The 24,692-nt window shown below is 38.6% G+C and overlaps 1 protein-coding gene across 2 annotated transcripts in view; it reads left to right on the forward strand.

The window, feature by feature from the left end:
* FBLN2 (fibulin 2) overlaps positions 1-24,692 on the forward strand; it is a 206,034-nt gene that overhangs the window by 50,687 nt on the left and 130,655 nt on the right. For both annotated transcript variants that reach the window (XM_031956699.1, XM_031956704.1), the window contains one exon: positions 12,794-14,329. In XM_031956699.1, the coding sequence (XP_031812559.1) occupies positions 12,919-14,329 (1,411 nt within the window). In that variant the 5' untranslated portion in view covers positions 12,794-12,918. The remainder of the gene's footprint in view (positions 1-12,793; positions 14,330-24,692) is intronic.

The following is a 24,692-nucleotide window of genomic DNA, read 5'->3' on the forward strand; positions in this document are numbered from 1 at the left end:
CTAAGTTAGGGTCTTTAGTCTCAGGCCCTGCATAAACTGACCTTTCCCTTCAGGTAGCTGCAGACTCTGACGTTGGAGGGTTGAAGCTCTAGAAAGTTCATGGTCCAAGTGAAGCCTTTGGTCCAGGAGCTCTCTTGTAACCCCCTTAAACTGCTTAGTTCACTGAATCACAGCAAGAGCCTTCAAACTCTGATGTTTGAAAGATTCTGGCAGGAGTATTTCATTAGCATTCTGTACCCTGGCCAACAGACTCAAAAAGACTGGATATTATTCTCCCTCATAAAACTGAATGTTTTAAGAGATGAGAAGTAAAAAGAAAGGGAGGAAATGTACAATGAGGGGGCCCAACAAGATAATTACTAAGGTCTTTTCCATCTCTTAACATTTTGTGATTTTTCTGATCACTGTGAAATGTTTTATTGGGCCCCATGTTACACAAAGTCCAAGTATGTTATGTGTGTTTTTTTTTTTACTTTGAAAAACAATGAGTAAAAAGATTCAATTTTATGTTCCTATAAGCATTTTTTTCCCTAAAAAACAAAGAGTTTATAAAAAAAAAACAATTTTACATTTCTATAAGAGAAGAAGGTATAAAGGGAGCTAATACTGAGTCTACACTGAGGAAAAATGGAGTTCAAATCCAATCTCAAACCCGTTATTAGTTGTGCAATTTTGGACAAGTCATTTAATTTCTGTTCTCTATAATGTACTCAAGAAGGAAATAGCAAACCATTCCATTATCTTTGCCAAGAAAACCGCATGGATTGTAGTGGCATGCTATGGCTCAAGAGATCACAAAGTATCAGACTTGACTAAATCACTAAACCATGACAATAAGTGATGATCCATCTTTGGTTTAGTTCCTTTTTTCTTAGGACTTCTTCAGAGACACAGATCTGAAGTAAGGAGGGACTTTACTAATCCAATTTACTAAACCAAAAGTTCCTATTAATTTTTTTTCATGGTCCCCAGTCTAGTAAAGCCTGTGGTCTCTTTCTTAGGATAAGTTTTTGCATTCACAAAACAAAAATGCATTTACTTACAAAGGACACCAATTATATTGAAATACAGTTATCAAAATATTAAACAGACAAGTTCCCAAGTTACAAACAATAGGGTTAAGGCATTGAAGGTTCCAATGAGAATATTACTTGGAAGAGGACAGCTTATTAACCTGCTTATTAACAGCGTCTGAGGAGGTCACACTAAAAAAGAAAAAGAGAGTTTTGAAAGAACAGATAACCCGATCTCTGTTATTTTGTCCTGGCCTAATCATCTTACTTGTGGAGAAACTGATCTAGTTAGAAAGTTAATTGCCTTAAATCCTCAAATCCTAATAACTTTCAACTTAAGTAAATAAATATTTCTTAGGCAGCTATTACATATAGACCAGTATACTATGGGTGAGCATACAAAGATAAAAAAGAACATCTTACAAGTCTTAGAAAAGTTTACAATCTAATCAGGATCTTCAGAGAACTCAATCCATTTAAATATAGATAGATCAACTGCCATATCTGTCTCCCAAACCCCAGTGTTCATTGCATCAGACCTAATATGGTGGACCTTTCATACTGGACCTTCCATGGTAGAACTCAAGTATCAGATCTCCCATGGTTTTGGCCCCATCTCTAACCCTACCTGCTTAGTGGACAGAGGTTTCAGAGTCCCTAGAGGGTGAAATTAGGAGCAATGGATGAAAGTAGTAGACAGGCAAATTTAGGGTTAACATAAGAAACAAACTCCCTTCATAATTCAGTCTCCTATTTTCTACTCTTCTTACACTTTACCTTCCAGCATACATTTCCATCCAATGTCACTGATCTCTTTGCTGTTTCTCACACAAAACACTCCACCTCCAAATGGAAAATTAGAATAGGGATGCCTGGGTTCATGTCCTGCTTCTGATTTAAAAGGACAATGTGATTCCAGGCAAGTAATTTATCATATCAGTGTTCTTGGCAGCTCTCTAAGAAGATGAATTGCTATTGTATTGGTAAAGGAATTTCCTCACCTGAGAGGTCCCTCTACCAATGAAATAAGAGATTGAATCCCTATCACCTATGCTGATATTTTGTAGGTAAGGAGGTCCATTCTGAAATGACTAAGTCAGATGAAAGGTCCTTCAGTCATTATCCCCATAGTTATTGTACCTTCCAATGCACTATGCCATTCTTTTCCTATTCATTGAAGGGTCCTTGTGGCTTATCTCTGGATAGGTGGAGAAACAAGTCCAGCCTGAAGTTTCCTGACAGCCTTTGCACTTGGATTTCCTCTGTTAATTTTTCTTTACTTTGATCTCCCATGGAAGCTGCTAGCCTACCCTGGAGAAATGGCTTTTGTCTCTTTTTCTCACTGCTAAATGTCTCATTTTTTACAAAAAGGTTATGAATGACTGGAAAAGAAATATACCAGAAACATCACCCCAGCCAAAAGCAATATTTTCTATTCTCTAAGGATGATTAAAATTAATGGAAATTAATCTCTGTGATTCTGTGTGTGTTCACTTGGTAATGTACTTAGAATATCTTCAAATTCAGCTCTCACCCAAGTAGTTTGTTTTGTGTTTTTGAAGGAGGGAAAAAGGAGAAAAAATTGTACTCTCCACTGGAGAGATCATGTTTCTATGAGTTCACATGACCTCATTCTCTTTAAGAAAATAACTAACTCTGAGCTGAGCTTGTTTTTAAAAATGAAAAGGGCAGCTCTAAGTTCCACCAAGGTAGTCTGGAGAGGTTGTTCTGGTTCTTTAACCCCTTAGTAGCAAAGGAGAACAGAAATGTTACCTGTGTCAGAGGTAGAGCAATTAGCTACCATTAATTTGGGTGGTTTTTAAAAACTGTAGTTCAACAACAATCAATGATCTTAAAGCATCAAGCTTACATTCTCTTCTAGCAGAGGAATTAAATTCATGAACCTCCAGGTTTTCTCAGGCACTTTAGAATTTATTCATAGACCAGAATTCAGAGCCTTGAATCTCTGTGGCAGGCATATCTGTTTCTTAATTTAAAAATAGTCTTATTGCTACTTTTTGTTTTTATATGATATTTCTAAATATATCTCTATTCAGTAAATAATGAAAAACAAAGGAAAAGCACCACAATACAGTGACCTATCAGATAGTATATTTCTATATATCAGAGAGTATCATTCTATATGTAGAATCCTAGACTCTTTAGGGAAAGGAGAAAAGTTGCTTTTTCCTATATGTATATGTATGAATGTGTGTGTGAGTGTGTGTGTGTGTGTGTGTGTGTGTGTGTGTATGTGTGTGTAAAATATTCCAGATCCAATGACCTAATCTAGATTTGTTTTCATGTTCTTTTCATTTATATGACTATAATCATGGTTTCTATTATTTTCCTGGTTCTGTAGAATTTACTCTGTATCAGTTCAAACAAATCTTCCCATTTTTTGGCTGTTCTCATGTAGTTTCTTATAGCACAATAATATTCTATTACATTTGTTCAGCAATTCCTTAATCAATGGATATTCATTTTTTTCAGTTTGGCTACCATAAAAAATTATAATCTGAATATTTTGTTACTGCAACTTTCTGTCTTTGACCATCTTAGATTTTATGTCACCACTAGTGAGTTTTAGTAGTTTTTTTTTTACACAATTCCAAATTGTTTTCCAGAACCATTTAACTGCTCGACAGCTCTACCAATAGTGTGTAGTATATGTATCTTCTCATAGATGGTCCAACATTGACTATTTCCATTTTGTCTATCTTTGCCAATTTTCTGTATATAAGATGAAACTTTATATGGCTGTTAACTTTTGATGATTCTTCTTTTGAGGATCATTCAAATTCTTTGACTTATTTATGGGGTGGGATGGCTCTTGGTCATATATTTTTGAATTACTTTGATGCCTACTTTTATAGTCAAGACATAGATTGTAATCCCAGAAATTGTAGCCTCCTTGACTCCCTCCCCCAACAAAAAAACATATCACAATATCACCTGTTCTTTTTATGATAAGTCTTTAAAAGAAAGTAAACTAAAGGGATAATAAAATGGAATCCTAGGCTCAGAGATTTAGGACTGGAGAGGACCCCAGAGGTCATTTACTCACTACCTCATTTTACAGATGAAGAAATTAAGTCCAAGAGAGATTAACTGAGTAGGCTCATTGACAAGTTTGGCAGGCATAACCACAAAGAAGAGATAAGAAATTCAACTTTGGAGACACTTAACTCCCTTGGCTTTGTTGGTTTCAATCCATCTAATTCCAGGTCTCTGCAGCCAGGATTTTCTTACATTGGGATCTTTGAGAAGGCATTTTTTTCCCAATCTGGTTCTCATCTCTTTCTAGTCCAAATCTTCTCCTCTTTCAGCTAAAAACTCCTCTCTTCTTATCTTTTTCCTTGGCTCCTTCCTCTTTACTCCTTCCACATTATGATGGACATATTTTTCACTCTCTTCTGTATCAGATATTAGGAGGTATGTGTTTTGTTTTGTTTTTTTTGTTTTTTGCATCCTATGTACCCTTTTTGGCAGTCTGGGAAAACTTAAGGGACTCTCAGTAAATTATTAAATTCCTAAGGTAAAATACATGGGATTATAAAGGAAATAAATTCCATTGAAATAGAGTAATCATAATTTTTTTAAAGTTTAAAGATTCCAGGTTAAGAACCCTTTCTTTAAGTGAAAAGAATAGTTATTATAGTTATTCAGTCATTTTGGTCCTGTCCAACTCTTTGTGAGATCATTTGAGGCTTTCTTGGTAAAGATACAAGAATGGTTTGCCATTTCCTTCTCCAAACATTTTACAGATGAGAAATTGAGTCAAACTTGATAGTGACTTGCTGAGATAAGTATCTGAGGCTGGATTTGAACTTAGGTCTTCCTGACTCCAGATCTAGTCCTTTATCTATTGTGCCATCTTGTTGCCCCTTAAATGAAAAGAATTATCTAAACTAATTTTTAGAAATTATATTTAATTTTTTTCTCTCTTCCTCTTACCCTCTTTCATTATCACTGATAAAGAAAAACACATCCCTCTTAGAAACATGTATAGTCAAGCAAAACAAATTCTGTCATTGGCCATATCCGAAAAACATACATCTCAATCTGCCCTATTCTAGGAGAGTCAAAGATGGTTGATTTGGGGGTATATTTGGCCTTTAATTAAGCCACATGAATTCAGAGAACTATTTGAATATTTACAGGGAAAGAGATAAGGCTAAGTAGGAGATCTATATATCAGATTGATCTAGAATTAGAAAAAACATATCAATAATCAATAAGAAATTATTAAGTATCTACTACATATAGGTACTGGGATCATAAGCATAATGAATGAAATGGTCTCTACCATCATGGTCTCTACCAGGCAAATGGAGAAAGACAACAAAGCTATATATAAGTATATAGAGAATAAATAAAGATAATAAGTACAAATAAACATCAAATAGTAAAATGCAAGGTAGTTTGAGAGGGAAGGGTATTAGTATCCTGAGGGGTAGGGATGGCTCAATTAGAGAAATGCATGTAGAAGTTGCTGATTGAAGAAAGAAAGGGGTTTTATGGAGAAGAAGTGAAGAGGGAGTGCATTCCAGACATGGGGAACACAGATGGAAGATAGAGTACCACATATGAAGCCTAGAGAGACCAGTTTGGCTGGATTTCAGGGTACTTGAGGGGGAGCAAGGTCCAATGAGGGCAACTAGGTGGTGCAGTAAGCCCTGGGCTTGGCCCAGGAAGACTCAATCTTCATGAGTCCAAATCTGGCCTCAGACACTTAACTGCCTGACCTGAGGAAGGCACTTGTTTGCTGTCAATGGCAAGTAATTGTCTCTTTCCTCATATATAAAATAAGCTGGAAGAGTAAATGGCAAACCACTCCAGTATCTTTGCCAAGAAAACCAATATTGTGTCACAAAGACTTGGACATGCTTGAAACAACTGAACAACACTTTTTAATAAGACTGGAAAGATAAGTTGGAACTGAGTGGTGAAGAATTTAAATGCCCAAAAGAGTTAGTTTATACTTTATTTTAAAACAAAAATATCGATCAAGAAAGTGACGTTCATTTGTGAACGTCATGAAAATAATTTGGGCAGTAATGTCAATAATAGATTGATGTTGGAAGAGACTTGAGGCAGGAAGACCAATTAGAAGGCCATTACAATAATCTAGGAAGGAAGTACTGAAGTCCTGAACTAAAGGAGAGCTGTGTGAGTAAAGAGGAAGTTTAAATGCAAGAGATATCATTGAGGTAGAGATAGCAAGCTTTAGCCACTGATTAAAAATGTGGGGTGAGGAAAAGTAAGGCATATTGAATAATGCATAGGTTTTGGAACTGTGACAAAAACAGAGATAGGTTTTGGGGAAAAGATAATAAGTTCAGTTTTTGACATGTGGAGTTTGAGCTATCTTTGGAACATTCAGTTTGAAATATTTTATAGGCAACTAGTGATGCAGAGTTAAAATTTAGGGGGAAAACTAAGACTGGATATCTATATATATCCGTATAGATCTAGATCAAGATCTATCTATCTATATCTAAATTTTATAGATATATAGATTTATGTATATCTACATATCTGTATAGATTTAGATCTATATAACTGTATAGATTTAGACCTATATAGATAGATTGATTGGTAGATATCAGAGTAATTGGCATAGAGATGGTAATTAAGTCCATGGGAGCTGATGAGGTTTCCAAGACAGAAGAGTAGAGGGTCCATGCTAGAATTTGGGGGAACAATGAATGTTAGGGGGTATGATCTGGGTGATGAACCAGTATGGGAAATGGAGAAGCAATAGTCAGACAGGAAAGAGAAAAATCAGGAAAGAATAGTATCACAAAAACTTAGAGAAGAAAGGATAACCAACAGTGTCAAAATAACATTAAGTTGGGGCAGCTAGATTGTGGAAATATATAGAATATCAGCCCTTGAAGTCAGAACAAATCTGGTCTCAGACACTTAACATTTACTAGCTGTGTGACCCTGGGCAAGTCAGTTAACCCCAATTCCCTCCTCAAATAAATAAAATAATAGTAGGTCAAGAGAGATGAGAATGGGGGAAAGGATCATCAGAAGAGATCGATGATTACTTAAAAAGTCAGTTTAAACCCCACTCCCACCACAAAGAAAGGAGTTCTATTGATCTTACTGTTAATGGGTGAAGAATATGGTCTTCATGTACAAAAAAAGGCTGGTTTAGGGTGAAACCTTAAAAAAAGCATTGGGTTTAGAACCAGATGCCTGGATTCTAATCATGGCTCTGTTATGTAGTAGCCAAATAAGTAAATTACTCACCCTCCTTGGGCCTCAATGTCTCTAAGGAAATGGTTAAGTCATTTCTGAACTTCCATTCAATTCTAAATCTTATGATCCTCTCTGTAACTCTGATGCTGGAATTGTTGCTTAGAAGCCAAAAACTATGTTGGCTCATTCAGCAAGGTGTTACTAATTTTCAGTAAGTCTAGTCTGCTTTTGGAAGGTGTATTAATTCTCAGAGGCTCTGGGGCTGTCTGAGAAGACTGATTTGCTGAGAGGTCACTTTTAAAGGCAACATGTTTCCATGCTCCCTATGAGGTGTGGCCCCTTCTCCCGTCCAGCAAAGGGATCAAAATCCTAGGTACAGCCAAGCTACCCTGAAATCCTGGAGTGATCATGAGAAGCACCTTACCTCTTCAGCCCAGAGCCTGACACAGTAGTGTGTGTGTGTGTGTGTGTGTGTTTAAACTAGAATTTGGAAGAGAGATTGTTAGAGTCCAGCCGACCCAATTTTAAGATTTTCTCCAGTTTTAGTAGAAAGTTAAAGTTAAAACCTTCTGCTTTTCAGCCCACCGAGAGGTCATAATCTCTCACAATGTCCTCATGCCTTCCACTAGAATAGACTTCACAAAATGGAAGATTTTTTTTTTTTCTGGGGAGGCCTCCTAAGGGCTAGGAATGGACTGGGAATGGAAAATTCTTTAGGTGTGGAAGGAAGTTAATGATATAGCCAGACTCAGTGCTCACTCCAAGGCTTATTGTGGGAATCTGACTAATAAAAGGTAACATTTGGGATACTGTAGAATTATAGAGTTGGAAGGTCATATAGTCTAACCTTTCTCCTATTGCAAGAATCTCTTCTGTAGTTAACATCCCCTGAAAGGTAACCATTAACTTTGGGAAACCAAGAATTCTATTGTTGGACAGCTCTTATTACCAAGAAATTCTGTCTCCCTATAACTTCAGGCATTAGTTTTGGTTCATACTCCTTAGAGCAATGCAATACCAAATGTCTCAAAAATCTTAGTGCAGTGTTAAATGCCAGTAACTAAAAACTGCACTTAGACTTTTGGGACATTCTGCTTCAGTCTAAATACTATTCAACATAATATTCCTTCAGATATATGAAAACAGATATCATTAACCTCCTAAGTCTTCCCTCCTTCAGGCTAAACATCCCAAGTTACTATAGTAAGTGTTCACTATTTTGGCTGCCTTCATCTATATATACTGTACTTTGCCAGTGTCTTTCTTAAAATTTTCCTCTAAGACTTACACAAACTGATGCTGAATGAAATTAGCAGGGCCAGGAGATCATTATATACTTCAACAACAATGCTATATGCTGATCAATTCTAATGGACCTGGCCATCCTCAGCAATGAGATGAACCAAATCATTTCCAATGGAGCAGTAATGAAATGAACCAGCTACGCCCAGCGAAAGAACTCTGGGAGATGACTAAAAACCATTACATTGAATTTCCAATCCCTATATTTTTGGCCACCTGCATTTTGGATTTCCTTCGCAGGCTAATTGTACAATATTTCAGAGTCCGATTCTTTTTGTACAGCAAAATAATGGTTTGGTAATATATACTTATTGTATATCTAATTTATACTTTATTATATTTAACATCTACTGGTCATCCTGCCATCTGGGGTGGGGGTAGGAGGAAGGAGGGGAAAAATTGGAACAAAAGGTTCGGCATTTGTCAATGCTGTAAAATTACCCATACATATAACTTGCAAATAAAAAGCTATTAAAACATTAAAAAAAAATTTTGCTCTAAGAAATAAACTTACCTATCTGGAATGACCAGAGAATTTTTCTGCCACCTGTATTTAATATATGATAAAGACCATGTTCAGAAACTAGATCCTTTCCACTTTAGAAGAGAACCTACTCAAGTATAGAAAAAAATTAAAATTAAGGATTAAACAGGAATGAAGGTAATTATCAAAACACCTTAAGAGTGGATAAAAGTGAGTTCAAAAATAAGAGATCTTAAAAAATTTAGGATTTTTCTCAACAAAAGTATTTTCTATTTTAGAAATAATTTACAAATTATCTTTTAAATAATTTAATTAACTTTTTGAAATCACCAATTGAGATAAAAAGGTTTTGTGCTTTGTAAGTTAGCTTCATTCTTCTTTAATTAGTCAATTTTTCCTTTAAAATTAAGAGCAAGTACTTTTCACCAATTTGTGGATAGCCTAATATGAATAATGGATTGGTTATATGTTGTGCATGTGCTGTCTATCTATGTACTACCCATATATGTGCGTATCTATACATATACATATATAACTCATATGCATAAACATATATTTGTGAATATATATATATATATATATATATATATATATCTCCACATCTGCCCTCTATCCATCTATCTATACACACACATACAGTTTTTTTTAAAAAAAATTTTCCTTGAACTCACCCTTATTTCATTCCAAAGATACACACACATATATATAGCTTTATATATGTATACATATATGTGTGTGTGTATATATATGTGTGTGTGTGTGTGTGTGTGTATAAAACATCTCTAATTGTGTAGGAAAAAAGAATCAAACCAAGGCAAAAATGTAGAGTTTATTATGATTAATGAATGTCAATAGATATAACAAAGAACTAGCCAACTTGTTGGACTTATCTCCTTTTATACTTTCATTTCTAAAATAAATAGCTGGTCTCTATGTATGTATGTATATCTCTGGGCATTATATGTATATGTGTGTAAATCTATGCATACGTACTATATTAATTTTATTATATATATTAATTTTAATTATAGGTAGGTATCATGAAAAGAGCATTAAAATTTGCTTCAGACTGAGTAAAAATCCCAAACCTTGTACTTAACTATCTATGAGACCTTACACAAGCCACTTAATTTCTCTGGACCTCAGTTTTCTTATTTGTAAAAAGAGTCAGCTATATTAGTTGGCTCCCAGGTCTCTTCCAGCCTTATAACCCATCCTCCTATTTTTATGGGGAGTTCTATTCTTAGAGGTAATTATGTAGCTAAAACCTTTCAGTGGGGCCAGAGGTATTTGAAATAATTAATGATACTAACTCCCTGGTGTGAAATGCAGGATTTAGGAAATTCTAATCTCATAAGCTTATCAAAGGCCAGAGCAGAAAGGGACTTTAGAACTAATGTATGTCATCTGACTCCTTCATTTTAAAGATAAGGATCCAGAGAAGAGGTATGATTTGCCAGCAGTCATGCCTCTACAAAGTCACAAAGCTGCGGTTTTGTTCATTCTTTCCACAAGCGTTTATTAAACAGTTACCATATGCCAGCCACTGTTAGACACTGGGGATTCAAAAACCAAGGATGTAGTGGGCCCTTCCCTCAAGAAGCTTATAGTCTAGTGGTGGAGAAATAATATATATTTAGAAAAATAAATGCAAATTATATGAAAAGGAATTTTGGGAAGGGAGGAGATTAGCAACTTGGGGTATCAGGCTAGGTCCCACGTAGGAAGTGTCACTTGTTCCCAATCTTAAAGAAAGCCAGGGAATTCTAAAAGGCAGTGGTGAAGAGGGAGTGCATTCCAGGTATAGAGGGTGACCACGAGGACAAGAGATGGAACACTGAATACAGAAAATGGTAAATAGGCCAGTCTGGCTAGACCATAGAGTGAATAAAGGGGAGAAATCTCCAACAAGCCTGAAAAAAGGTTGGAACAAGGTTGTGAAGGACTTTCACTGCCAAGCAGAAGGTTTTTTTTAAAATTTTAAATCAACATTGAGACACTAAGGAGCCATTGGAGTTTCTGAAGCAGGAAAGCAAAGCAAATCTAATCTAGAAGGATAGAGCAGAGGTTTGAAGCAGGAAGGAGGCTGAAGACTCACAAGAGTTCAGGTGACAGTGATAGTGGCTATTTGAGTGGAAAAAGGGAAATGGATACATGAGAGAAACTAAATATAACAAGTCAGGAGTCAAGCTCTGACGGTCTGTAGATCCTGCTTGGGGCACTCAGATTGCCTCATTCCTATTTGTCCCATTAAGGACATCATAATTGATATAGAATTAAATAGTTGACAAGGTCCTTTTACATGAGTTACCTTATTCAGTCCTTAACATGGTCCTGTGAGAAGGATAAAGCAGATTGAATATTCTGGTGCCCATTCTACAGACTGAGACATTAAAATTCTCAAATACCCAAACCCAGTCCCTCTGACTCCAGATCAAACATATTTCCTCTGCAATATCTTACTTCTTGGATCATATCTGAAATAGCTTTGGAAAGAATGTGGAGTAAAATCAAGGTATTTATTATTAAATCCTATTAGAGTGCAAAGTCTTTAATAAGACTTAATAATAAAAAGATATTGAGACCCCAGTGAATGGTCTGCATATTTCAGAAGTGTTCAATCCAAGAAAATTCCAAGATACTGGAGAATTCATATAGCCCCTTGGACTCATAATAATAGGATTTGACTCCTTGCAGCAGAAAGAGACAGAGACAGAGAGAAACAGAGAAAGAAGGAGGCGAGCGAGAGAGAGAGAGAGAGAGAGAGAGAGAGAGAGAGAGAGAAGAAGAAGAAGAAGAAGAAGAAGAAGAAGAAGAAGAAGAAGAAGAAGAAGAAGAAGAAGAAGAAGGAGGAGGAGGAAGAGGAGGAGGAGGAGAAGGAGGAAGAGGAGGAGGAGGAGGAAAAAGGAGGAGAAGGAGGAGGAGGAAATAGAAGGAGGAAGAAGAGGAAAAGGGAGAGAGAGACACACATACAAAGATAGAGAAACAGAGAGAGAAGGAGGGAGAGAGAGAGAGAGAATGAGAGAGAGAGAGAGAGAGAGAGAGAGAGAAGTAGAAGCAGAAAAAGAAGGAAGAGGAGAAGGAAGTAGAAGGAGGAGGAGGAAGAAGGAGGAGGAGGAAGAGGAAAAGGGAGACACACACACAAAGACAGAGAAACAGAGAGAGAAGGAGAGAAAGAGAGAGAGAGAAGGAAAAGAAGAAGAAGGAGAGGGGGAGGTGGAAGGAAAAGGAGAAGAAAGGAGGAGGAGAAGGAAGAGGGAAAGAGAGAGAAAGAGAGGAAGGGAGAGGGGAAAGTCAGAGAAAGAGAGACACAGAGAAAGACAGAGAGATAGAAGACAGAAAAAGACACACAGAGAGACTAAGAGAAAGAAAGAGAGAGACAGAGATAGAGAGAGAGACAGGGAGAGATAGACTGAGAAAGAAGAGAGTGAACAAGATGGAGACAGAGATAGAGTAACAGAGAGGCAAAGACACAGAGAGATGAATGTAGCTTTTACAGGTACGAAGAATTCTTTTGGCCCAGTGAGAACAATTATGAATCGAAGCAGCCAAGAAGGCCTGGGTTTCAGCTAGCTCCTGGGGACTAACTCCTCCTAGCTGAGATCGAGGGCCTGCAGAACTGGAGACGTGATGATTAAGTCCTTGCTGAGCTTTCCAGCTGTTGGATGTTATCCCAACTTCTAAGGATCTTTAATGCCTAACAGGCAGGATGTGTGTCAGTGTGTGTGTGAGAGAGAGTGCTGAGCAGAGTCCCTGACAGAGTTTTCTTTCCTAAATGCAGGACTGAAGAAGGCTCTGGGAGGACCATAGCCGCTCTGGACCTGAGCTGGGCTGCAATTCCTGACAAGTCGAGGGCAGATCAAGTGCTAAGTGCAATCGAGGTGTTTCCTTTGTTGGAGAGGGGGAATGATGGCGCGGCCCAGAAGGCTTCCTTGGGACGGTCTGTCAGTAATCACCTTGCTGCTGCTGCTGCTCCTCGCTGGGGGCTCCGGGGCCCAAAAGGATTGCACCGGGGTGGAGTGTAAGCCGTTGGAGAATTGCATTGAGGAGGTGCTCGAGCCCGGCGAGTGCTGCGCCTCCTGCCTGCAGCACGGCTGCACCTGCGAGGGTTATCAGTACTACGACTGCGTCAACGTCGGTTTCATGAACGGCAAAGTGCCCGAGGGACAGTCTTATTTCGTGGACTTCGGAAGTACCGAGTGCTCTTGCCCCAAAGGCGGTGGAAAGATCAGCTGCCAGTTCATGCTTTGCCCGGATCTGCCCCCGAACTGTATCGACGCCGTCATCCCCACGGACGGCTGCCCTCAGTGTGGACGCATCGGCTGCTTGCACGAGGGGGAGAAGTACGTGGCGGGCCACACCGTGCGCATGCCCCACTGCAAAGTCTGCCACTGCCCAAACTCTGGCGGCGAGCTCATTTGCTACCAGCTCCCAGGCTGTGATGCTTCTGCCTTCCACTCTCCTAGCAACCTCTCGGACCACGAGGAGAACGATCCTGAGAGACACTACGATGACCCTTATAGCTACGACCAGGAGGCTTCGGAAGGAGACGTAGCCCAGGTGGAGTCTCCAACCAAAGGATGGGCTGTTCCTGGAGCTCAGCCCGCCGGGAACCTCGGCAGCCTAGAGCGGCTGGAGCAGCAGAGTGAGGATACAAACATGATTGCTACCCACAACACAACCATTGCCGGATTCGCCCAGCTCGTCTCCCCTACCAAGCAGGCAGCTGCCGTGGTCATGGACGCCAAAGTCCCCAGCCCCTCGAGAACCAGGAGTGTGATGGAACAGAAAGAGAAAGGAGTCGTAGAGGAAGAAGAGGAGGAAGAGGAAGAAGAAGAGGGAGAAGATGGTGGCTACATAGATCCCTCCACGGCACTTGAGGTGAATGAAAGAGCTGGAAAAGCTGGAAGCATTACTGAGAAGTCAGAGGAGGGACAGACCTCGAACAATGCTGTAGAATCTGAGGACAGAGCCCAGGAGAGAGACCAAGAAAGAGACAGGGCAGAACCTGAAGGAAACATCATTCCCGATGCTCAGTCAAACCCCAGAGACAGGGGGAGAGATGGCGAAAGGAGCCCTGGTATTGGATTCCAAGAGGTGATGCCCACAGAACGAAGTGTGCCCCAACCAGCTCAAGGGGGTCAGGTGGAAAAGACCATCCCCAAGGTGAAGTTTACTCCAAGCACACTTCCTCCTGTTGCTCTCCAAGAGGATCCAACTGAGGAGACCCCCAAACAGTCCCAGACTCTCTACCACTATCCATCTCAAGAGAAGATTGATCCTAACTCTATTCATTCTGACCCTAGAAGCCAGGAAGGTAAGGCTCTTGCATACAGTTTTCATAGTTCAAAAGCCCTCAAGACTGCATCCTTTCTGGAGTGTAGAGCTACTATCTTAGAATTTTCTGGTATTTGTTTTTCCCTTTTTACTCCTGCCTCTCTCTTCTGTCTCCAGGATCTCTCCCCTACCATCTGATTTTTTCTCCCATCCATCTGTCTTTTCTCCCCCATCTCTCCGCTCTCATTCCCTCTTTCATGATCCCTTCTCTCCTTCCATTCTCTCTTACTATTCCTCATCTCCAATGCCATTTTTTCTTTCATTCCTTCTCTCCTAGTAGTATAATGGAAAGAGCACTGGCTTTGGAGGCAGAAGAGTAGGGCTTGAATCCCAGTTCTGCCTCTAATTTACTTTGAGAACCTTTTAACTTGTCTGTGTCCCGTTTCCACATCTTTACAAATATCCTTCCTTCTATTTCCTCACATTCCCTCTTATTTTCATCCCTTTTCTTCTTATCCTTTCTTCTCTCTTTCCATCTTTCCCCTTTTCTTTTCCTACTAAAGCCATCTGTTAGCTACTTAACACTACTCTAAGAATGGGAAATGATTGACCATTTATGATGGCTGTTCAGCTTTGGAAACAAAAATCAATTGATTTGCTTTTCAATCAGATAAACAAATTTGCTTTGCTAAGGTAGAAAGAAGGGAAGGGGAATGAGAGACAGAGACAGAGAGAGACAGAAAAACAGAGACAGAGATAGAAAGATAAAAAGGAGGGAAGGGGAGAGGGAGAGTCAGAAAGACAGATCACAAAGAGAAGCAGAGAGAGCAAAAGGAAGAGAAGAAGAGGAAGGAAAGAAGAGGAAGGAGGAGGAAGATTTGGGGGAAAGGGAGAGATTAGTTAAATTTTGGTTCCAGAACTCTCTTTTTGTATGTGTCTGGTTACCTATACATGGACATACTTTAAGGGACCTGGGTTCTAGCTATGCTTCTGCCTTTACTGACTGATTATAACCAAGTCATTTCAGAATGACTTAAGTCCATAGCATCCTCAACAGTAAAATGAGCATCACAATCCTCCTCCTACTTATTTCACAGGATTATCACGAGGAGATCTATAGAACTATAGAAATATGGAGTTTTCATTTTCTATCTCTGCCTCTTCTTTTTGTATGAAACAGTTAAGTTCAATCTTTATATATTTATTCAGTAAATTGTTATCCTCAACATGTTAACAACTTCCAGAAAACAAACAATGAATTAAACAAACAAAAATTCTCAATGACCTTGGGTAAACCAGAAACTGCAGATTATTTGTCATTTGTTTGTAAACAAGCATGTGTGTATGTGTTTGCGTTTTTAACAAAATGATGACAAAAATCTTTTGTTTGTCTCCACATTCCTTTATATTATAACTTTTTAAATGAATTCCTTTTTGATTGTTTTCTGGCTTTCATTAGGTTTTTAGAAAACCCTAATCGGCACCAACATCATTGAATTGTGTATTCTATTGTCCCTCGGTACCCTTTTAATATGTTTTTCTGTATTTCTTTGTATTCTTCATATTTTCCATTTCTTATAGCATAATGTTAATCTACACCATACCTACACAATTTGTTCTGCCAGCATCGTTAATAAGCAATATTGAAGCCTGAGGTAGCATGCCCCCAAAAATAACTTTTTAAGCAAGGGGGTGGGAGGTGGCAACCTAACCAGCTGTAAAACTTACCTGGGGTGCAGCTGTGAGTGCGGAGAAAGTTTGCCAACTGTCATTTCTAAAGGCCCCAACTGCTTTCAATCCCCTCTAAATCCACTTCTCTAGGACAAATCCCCAGTGGGGAATCCCACACTGGTTGTAGCTGGTTAAGACTGCTGCAGCTATTCCATACATGAGGTTATTTCCAGATTTTTGCAATTGTGAATAAAACAACTATAAATATTTTCATGCTGATAAGTGTTCCTTCCGCTTTTTAATAAAAACTTTAGAGCATATTCTTAGTAGTGAGATCACTGTGTGATAGTTTTTAATATTTCTCTTTTTCATCCCCAGGTCTGTTTCTAATCTCCAAAATTCCCTGACACTTCCTCTCTCCTTTGCCCAGGGCAAAAGTTCAATCATTGCCCTGTGGATCTAGCATATTGGGAGACATAGAGTGAAGGTTAAATAGAGGAACTGGGATTATTTGTAGGCACCAAGGCTGGTATGGGAAGAAACATGGCATGGCTTGGGGAAAACCAGGGAAGGTCTGCCAATCTCCACATTCCTTCTCCACAGTTCCACTGTACTCTTTGAAACTTCCTCCAGGAGACATTCTTTTGGCTTAAGGCTCTGAAAGCTATTAACATACAAATGTGATCCTGGTGTACACATGAAACCATTATCATCCATTTTTAGGCAAGTGTAAATTAGTTAATGGGACATTTTGGTTGCAAGTATGTCTCTGAGGCAATAGGTCTCCAGAGGAGTGAGTTCTGATGAGGAAAAAAGGAAAATATCTGGAGTGTTACAAAAAGCCACAGGCACAATTAGAGACCTGGTTTTGAGTTGAGGCTCTGCATCTTATTCCTATGTGACATTGTGAAAGTCGATTCACTACTGTAGGTCTCAATTTCTTCTTCTGTGAAATGGAAGTGTTGGATTGGATGACCTCTAAGGATCCTATCTGCTATGTTCTTGTGTTCGCTACAGTGAGATATTTGGCTCAGATGATTTCTGAAGTCCCTTGCGGCACTAATATTGTGCTTATCTAACTGGGGAGAATTGCCAGTTGCTGAAGTGAGGAGTCTTGGGTACGAGGCTGTAGCATTAAGGGAGTTTAGTGTAATAGAAAGAGATAGAAGTTCTACCTCTGCCAGGAACTTTGGACTTCATTCTCCAAGTTGCAATTTCCTTGTGTTAAACTGACCAAAATACTTACTGCTCAGAAAAATAGATCGCAGAGTCCAGAAGATCCTGATTCAAGTCCTGTCTAGCTAGCTATGTGACTGAAGACAAGTGTCTTTATCTCTTGATGCAACGCTAAGTGTTATTTATAGGCAAGTTGCCAATCTAGACAGGAGGAGAAGTTTTCATGCTGGGAGTTCCCTAAATGGATAAAATCACAACTTTGGACCCAAACCAACAAAAATACTTCTATTACCAATCTGCAGTTTGCCTAAAACAATTTGCATGACGTATAGGGTTGTTGAGGTTCAATAAGCTGCAAAGTGTTATAGAAATTTGGACTGCTTTAATTTATTTTGCAGGAGGGGAGACTCAAAGGCCAGGGATATAAATGACATAGAAAGGCATTGAAGATAAATTTCTTTAACATCTTGAAAGTTTGGCCAGGGATAGACTCAGAGGATTCAGGACACTCTGCTCCCTCCGGCCTCATTAGTACAGAGAGTTGAGGCTTGACATTGGAACACCAAAGACTACAGGAGAAAGCCATTTTCTTCCTTGCTGCTTAACTAGCTGTGTGGTCATGGCTTTTGTTCCTTTCTGGTGCATGTTGTCCCTGGCTAGGGGCAGTCTGATGTCAGAAGTTTGAAAACATATGCAAAGGGCAGTCCCATCTCAGGTCACGTGTGTGTTCGTGGCCAGAAAAATCTCAGATCCTGCCTGGGGTTCTTGTCGCTGAAGTTTGTGATGCCAGAGATCTGACCTGGAAAGAGGGCACATTTCCTCACTGCTCGTGGGCTCCTTTTCATCACTGGAGTAGCAGGGGGATGGAATGGTTAACTATGGTGTCCTCCATACATACTAGCTTCCTGGCAGGAAACAGTCTTTTATAGGTATCCCATTATCCTCGGCAAAGATATTCAGATCAATAGCAACTGTTTAAGAGGAAAACTACCCCTAATTAAAAGAGTATTTATTCTCTCTTCTGAAAGCTGTGAATTCCAAGCATATAGAAACAATATGGAGTAGTAGTAGGTAGGGCAGTGCCTTTGGAATCAGAAACACCTGAATGCAAAGCCTGGGTCAAGTATTTCCTAGCTTTTTAACCCTAGGCAAGGCACTTAACCTTTCTCTGCCTCAGTTTCCTTATCTATAAAATAAGAGGTTTGAATATGATAGTCTCTGGACTTCCATCTCTAAATCTACAATCCTATAATCTTGGTGTTACCATTTCCAACTGTATGATCCTGGGCAGCCAATTTTTCTGGGCCCCAGTTTCCTCATCATTAAAATAAGGACATGATATTAAAGATCCCTTTCAGCTCTAAATCCATGATTCTACAAAAATCCATTTTTAAGACAAGTCTTATAGGGCAAGGAAACTGGTAAATAAAGTTTGGTTTGATTTTTTTTCTTTCATTTTATTTCATCCCACAGTCATTAAATTGCCTTCTGAGATATGGAGGGGTTCAGTGGAGGTTAGGTTCATGCTGATGAAAAACATATTTCTTGAACTATTGATAGTTATTCACATTGCTTTGCTAAAAGGAAAGGATGCTGGGAATCTCTGCAAGAGCATCATTGTAATGGGATTATTTCAGGGTTCTCTGCTAATTGAAGTTTATCAGTAGCAGGCCCTCCATACATACTTGTTGACTGATGATAACCCCAAAATTGAAGTTATGAGATGACTGAAAACTATCAGGGGAAGAGTCTTTCAAAGGAATTAAGGCCACTTGATTTGGAGAAGAATTGATTGAGGGAGCACTTACCAGCAGTCTTCAAGTGTATGGAGGGCTATTGTATTAAGGAGGGATTATATTTGTTTCATACCACTCATACGACTCAAAATGGTATAAATGGATGGCATTTACAAGGGCAAAATGTCAGGGAAAAATTGCTAACAATTAGATTTATTTCATAATCGAAGGAATTGGCTCAGGATAGATTAAGTTCCTCCTCATTGAAAGTCCAGAAACAGGAACTGAATGACTATTTGTCCTATGTGAAGTGGAAAGTATCTTTTCCTTTTTGGGATAGTGTTGGACTAATGTTGATAGAAATGGCACTAGATTTAGAAACAGAGGCTCTTGTGTTCAAATTTCTGCTCTCCAGCTTACTACTAGCTCTGTGATCTTAGGCAAATCATTTTGGGGGATCTTGGTTTTCTCATTGAAAAAAATAGTGGATGAGAGAGTTGAATTTCTGTAATTGCTTTCTATATCTTTTGATACCTCTGAGTTCCAAGAAACTGAGAGTGCTACAAATGTATCTATGATTCGCTCCTTTGTTGAAGGATGAATGATTAAAGGGATTCCATTCCCAAATGCTTATCTAGGAATGGCAAAAACTTGTGGGATGTGAAAACTGTTTTCTATTGTCTAAAGGATTCTCACCTGTGGACTGGGGATTAGATTCACTCTATGTGGCTTCAGAGGGTAGAGAACCATGTGGTTTGGGGGCTTGAGGGTAGAAAAAGACAGATGTTAGTTCCTCTAAATCTGAATTGCCTGAAGATGGAATGGGCTGGCTCATGAGATTTTGAGCCATCTGTCATTGGAGGTGGTCTAACAGAGAGTGGATGAACATTTATAAGGCAAGCTTAGAGGACAATCCTGCTTTGAACAAATGTTGGAATAGATGGATTATGAGATTTTTTTTTGAATCCTATCTCAGAGACTCTATGACTGGCCAAATCTCAATATCTCTGAACCTCAATTTGCTCATTCATAAAATGGAAATAATGGTATCACTGTAAATATTAAATAAGATAATGCATAGAAAATGATTTTAAAATCTTAACAGTTATATGAATGTCAGTTATTGTTATTAACATTATGATTTTATGTTCCTAATTCTATAGAAACTTCAAAAAATAAACAAATACTGAATTGATTAACTTGAAGATTTAAGGCTGGAAATGATCTCATCCCTCCATTTACAGATAGAGAAACTAAGGCTTAAGAGATACATTATTTGCCATCCTAACACCATGTAGGCAGAAAGTATCAGGTAGAATTTGAACCCAGGTACTCATCAATTGAATTAGTATTCCCATTGTTTGGACCACATTCTCATAGCTAATCCTAGTTTCTAACCTCTGAAAAGATCTTAGTTCTTGTCAGAATTAGATCCTTAACTCATTTACCTATTAGATTGTAAGCTTCTTAAGGGCAGGGACTGTCTATCATTGTATCCCAGTGCTTAGCACAAAGTTTGGCATGTAGTTTTTGAGAAATGCTTTCTCATTCATTTATTCATTTTTCCCCCTAGAATTTGCCATTACTCACAACATGATACTACTAGGTTCTCAGCTCAATCTTTGCTGAGTAGTACCCAATTGTGCATGCTAGGAATATGAAAAACAAACCAAAAAATCCAGAGTGCTTGGTGCTTTGGGCATTTAAATTACAGAAGAATCCCTGACATAATGAAGCCCTCCCTCCTCTATAATGCCCCTTACTCCTGACTTATTTTCACTTTCTTGTTTGGCCAGGATCTGTGAGTCACTACTGAAGGGAGTGCTCCACAGAGGAACTCCCTTTACCAATGTATGTTTCTAACTTATTTGTAATTCAGAGTTTTCCAGTTATCTAGGAATACTGAGAGATGAAGTACTTTGCCCTGGAAAGCACAGTTAGTACAATATATCGCAGAGATTAGATTTGAATCCTCATCTTCCACTTCAAAATCTAGCACTATTTCTATTATACCGCAAGCCTTAACACTCCTTACTTTTGTTTCTATGCCCTCTATTTGTCCCTGAAGCCATGGAATGTTTCAGTTGGAAGGGATCCTTTCTTTGCTCAAAGTGGGAGTGACTTCCATTTCATCCTAGATGAATAGCCATTTATTCTTTGTCTGAACATTTCCATCCATAGGAGGTTACTACCCAATGAGGCCATTTATTCCTCTGTTTAACATCTCTGATGATTGCAAAATTCTTTGCCTGAGCTGAAATTGTGCCTTTCTGCCCCATACCTCACCCTCAATTCTCACTGGTTGTAGGTTTTCCTACACTGCCAATCTGACCCAGAGAATAGATTCAATAAATCCTTCTTAAATTTAATTCAATTCAATAAATACTTATTATAATCACTGTGGTAGGCCTTGGAGATATAAAAAAAAATAATTTCTCCTCTTAAGGACTTTACATTCTATTAAAATAATATTTATGTAATACTTGAGAGTTTGTTGTAGTACTCTGCATACATTATTATCTCATTTGATTCTTATAACAAGTAGATGCTATATTTACCCCCATTTTATAGATAAGGAAACTGAGGAAACTCAGATTTTTTAGTCTAAGTATGGAACTCTGTCCTTTATGAAACGTCTATTATGATAGCCCTACTACATGGCAGATTGTTGGATACAGAGAGATAGTAATCCCCTTCTTCCCTACAAGGCTTCAAATCCCAGGTCCTTCCTCTGTTTATCTGTTGTGAGATCTGAGGGTCAAAATCCTGTCTTTGCCATATATTGTATTAACTGTGCTAACCTGGGGAAAGTATTTCATCTCTCAGCATCCCTAAATGACTCTAAAGCACTAAGCTACAAATAAGTTAGAGATATGCATTGGTAAAAAGGAGTTCCTCTGTGGGGAACTCCCTTTAGTAGAGACTCATAGGTCCTGACCAAACCAGGAAAGTGAAAATGTGTCAGGAGTAAGAGACATTATAGGGGAGGGAGGGCCCATTATGTCAAGGCATCTTCCTTGGATGCATTTTAGTTTTTGACTTTTCGTCTTAAAGTGAGTGTGGCTCCCAGACCTGGGCACAAGATAGCCTTAGATCTTGGCTGACTGATTCTAGTTAATTTCTCCCTGGCCTGACCATGACTGACTTGAGTCACATGACTGATAGTTGGAGTAATCTCATCCCATCTATGCAATACTTTACAAAGTACCAAATGCTTTACCATGAATCTCTACTTTGACAATGAGAAAAGCAGGCTTGTATACTGAGTGGGTAATTTCAGAAGACCTGGGTGTGTCCTATGCCATAATAATCTTCCCATCCTGCAAGCTCGCCTTATGCCTGGGCTATTTCCTATATTGGAAGTACATTGCACATTGAAGTACTGGGATGTCTCCCTCTGATTGGCTATTTCCTTCCAGAACCTCCATTTTAAGGAGAAGGTCTAGGTCAACAATTTCTTTCTTGGCTATTCTTCTACTACTGTATCTCTATCCAGAGAAATCCCCCTCTACTCTTTTATGTGAAGTCTTTCTTCGTTAGAATGTAAGCTTTTTGAGGGCAGGCACTGTCTTTCATTTTGTTTATATTTTTATACTTAGCACAGAGCCTAGAGCATATTTAAGCACTAAATAAATACTTTTTGAAGTAACTTGATTTGATTTGGGTTCAAATCCTGTCTTTGACTCATAATAGCTCTACTAATATGGACTGGTCACTTTTACTTCTCTATTACACGTAACTCTCTTAAGACATAAATTATAGATTAGATGACAATGTTCATGGGTGGAAGGAGTTGCCACATAAGGGAGTTCCCCTAAATAGATAAAAATCAGAGAACAGACTGATCCCCCAGACCAAAAAAAAAAAAAAAAAAAAAAAAAAAAAAAAGACAGTTCCTTGGATTTTCACAACATTTTTGTGAGGTCACACTAGGTTAGATATCGTCATCTTGCTTTTTGACAAGGAAACTGAAGTTCAGAGTTTTTGAACACATTTAAATCACATAATTGTTAAGAAGGAGAGCTGGAACTTCTGACCTTAGGTCTTCTGACTAAAAGTCCAGCTCACTTTTCACTAAAGAAATCTAAAATGACCATTCCAAAATGCTTTATATAGGCTTTGCTCAGCCAGTATAACCATGAGATTCCAAGGAGGCAGCATGGAAAGATCAGATTTGGAGAATGAAAGTGGATAGAAGAAAAGCAACCAAAATAAAGTCATTGGGTTCTTCATTGAGAAAGTTAATCCAAATGCCTGGACACCAGGTAGGAGAGGGCAGACTGAGGTAGATAGGGACCTTGGTATAGATGCCAAAACATTTCTTGTGTTTCCAAGATTATCTGTTATCATGAGACATTTACTTGCCCATTACCCCAATCTCAAGAAGTTTTCCATTCCATGGTTGACCGTGAGGAGAGAGGGTTCTGATGTTGTCAGAGTAGCATGTGTCCCTGAGACCTCATGCTGTTTTTTTTTTTAACTGGGGGTGGATTGTATCTCCCTCGAGCATATCCAGATATTTTAAATAATAGAAACCACATGTCTTCTTCTTTTTTTGGGGGGGGGGCATAGGATGGGATTAGTATTTAAAAAGACTAGTCAAGGCTTCAGCCAGAGCATACAAGAAAATTGTGTCTTGGCCCTGGGGATGAGGATAGAGACAAGAATTTGTAAAATTTACTATGGCGATAGTTCTACTTGAGCACCAGAATACACTGAAAGAGAAGCCAGTGATGATAGAAATAAGGGGTTGCACTGCCCAAGGGTATTAGGTACTGGGGAGACCTGTAAGTGTTTAAGGAGCAAGTTTGTGTTCATTACACTCCCAACTCCTTCTATTTCAGCTGCTAGCAAGTGGATTTGGTGGGGGAGGAAAAGACCCTTGTCTTATACTAGATAGAAAGCAAGGTATAGAGTCCAAGGATCTGAGTTTGAATCTTATGTTTGTTTCTTATTGATGTTGGGTAAATTACCTCCCTGAGTCTCAATTACTCCTGTGAAAATGGAGGTTTTTAGAACAAGATGATCTTTAAGGTCTCTTTCACTTCTAAATCTATGACTAAACCTATCACCCTATGACTGAAGGATCCTTCAGAGACCAGAGTCCCCTGAATCTACAAAAATCCTTAGTGTCCTATTTCCAAAATTATTTTTTAAACATCTCTATTGCAGATGATGTATAAGGAAAGATGAATTCCTTTTCTTCCCTTTTAAAAAAATAGCAAATGAAGCATCTCTGTGGAGAGAACATTGTACCTTCCAATACAGTTTTAAATACTTATTTGTTGTGTGATCCTGAGCAAAACACTTAACTGCTTTTTTCCTTGGTTTTCTCAACTGTAAAATGGAGATAATAATAGGCTCTGGCAAGGATCAAATAAGATAATAATTTTAAAATGCTTATGAAAATCCCTGGCACATAGTAAGCATTACATATGATAATGATGATGATGATGACAGTAGTGGGTTTTACCCTACAGAAGACCTGGATTCCAGACTTCTACTTCTGATTGAATACATATTTAGAGCTGGAAGAAATCATAGAGCCTCTATAGTTTAGCTCTTTATTTTGCAAGTGAGGAAACTGAGGCTAAGAGGATGCCCAAAGATACAGAACCAAAGAATAGAAAAGCCAGGTGTTAAACTTAGGATTCCTGACTCCAAATCTAATGCTTCTCCCATTGTGCCATACTTACACCAAAAAAAAAGTTATATCCAGATGAAAGGAATAGGGGCTGGACTTAACGGTTTTCATTGGTTCAAAGAACTCCCAGATGAGAAAACTTTCTCTATTAAGTGGATTGGAACTTTTTCTGTAAT

Source organism: Sarcophilus harrisii, chromosome 1, assembly GCF_902635505.1.
Source record: "Sarcophilus harrisii chromosome 1, mSarHar1.11, whole genome shotgun sequence".
In the NCBI taxonomy this organism is placed as follows: Eukaryota; Metazoa; Chordata; class Mammalia; order Dasyuromorphia; family Dasyuridae; genus Sarcophilus; species Sarcophilus harrisii.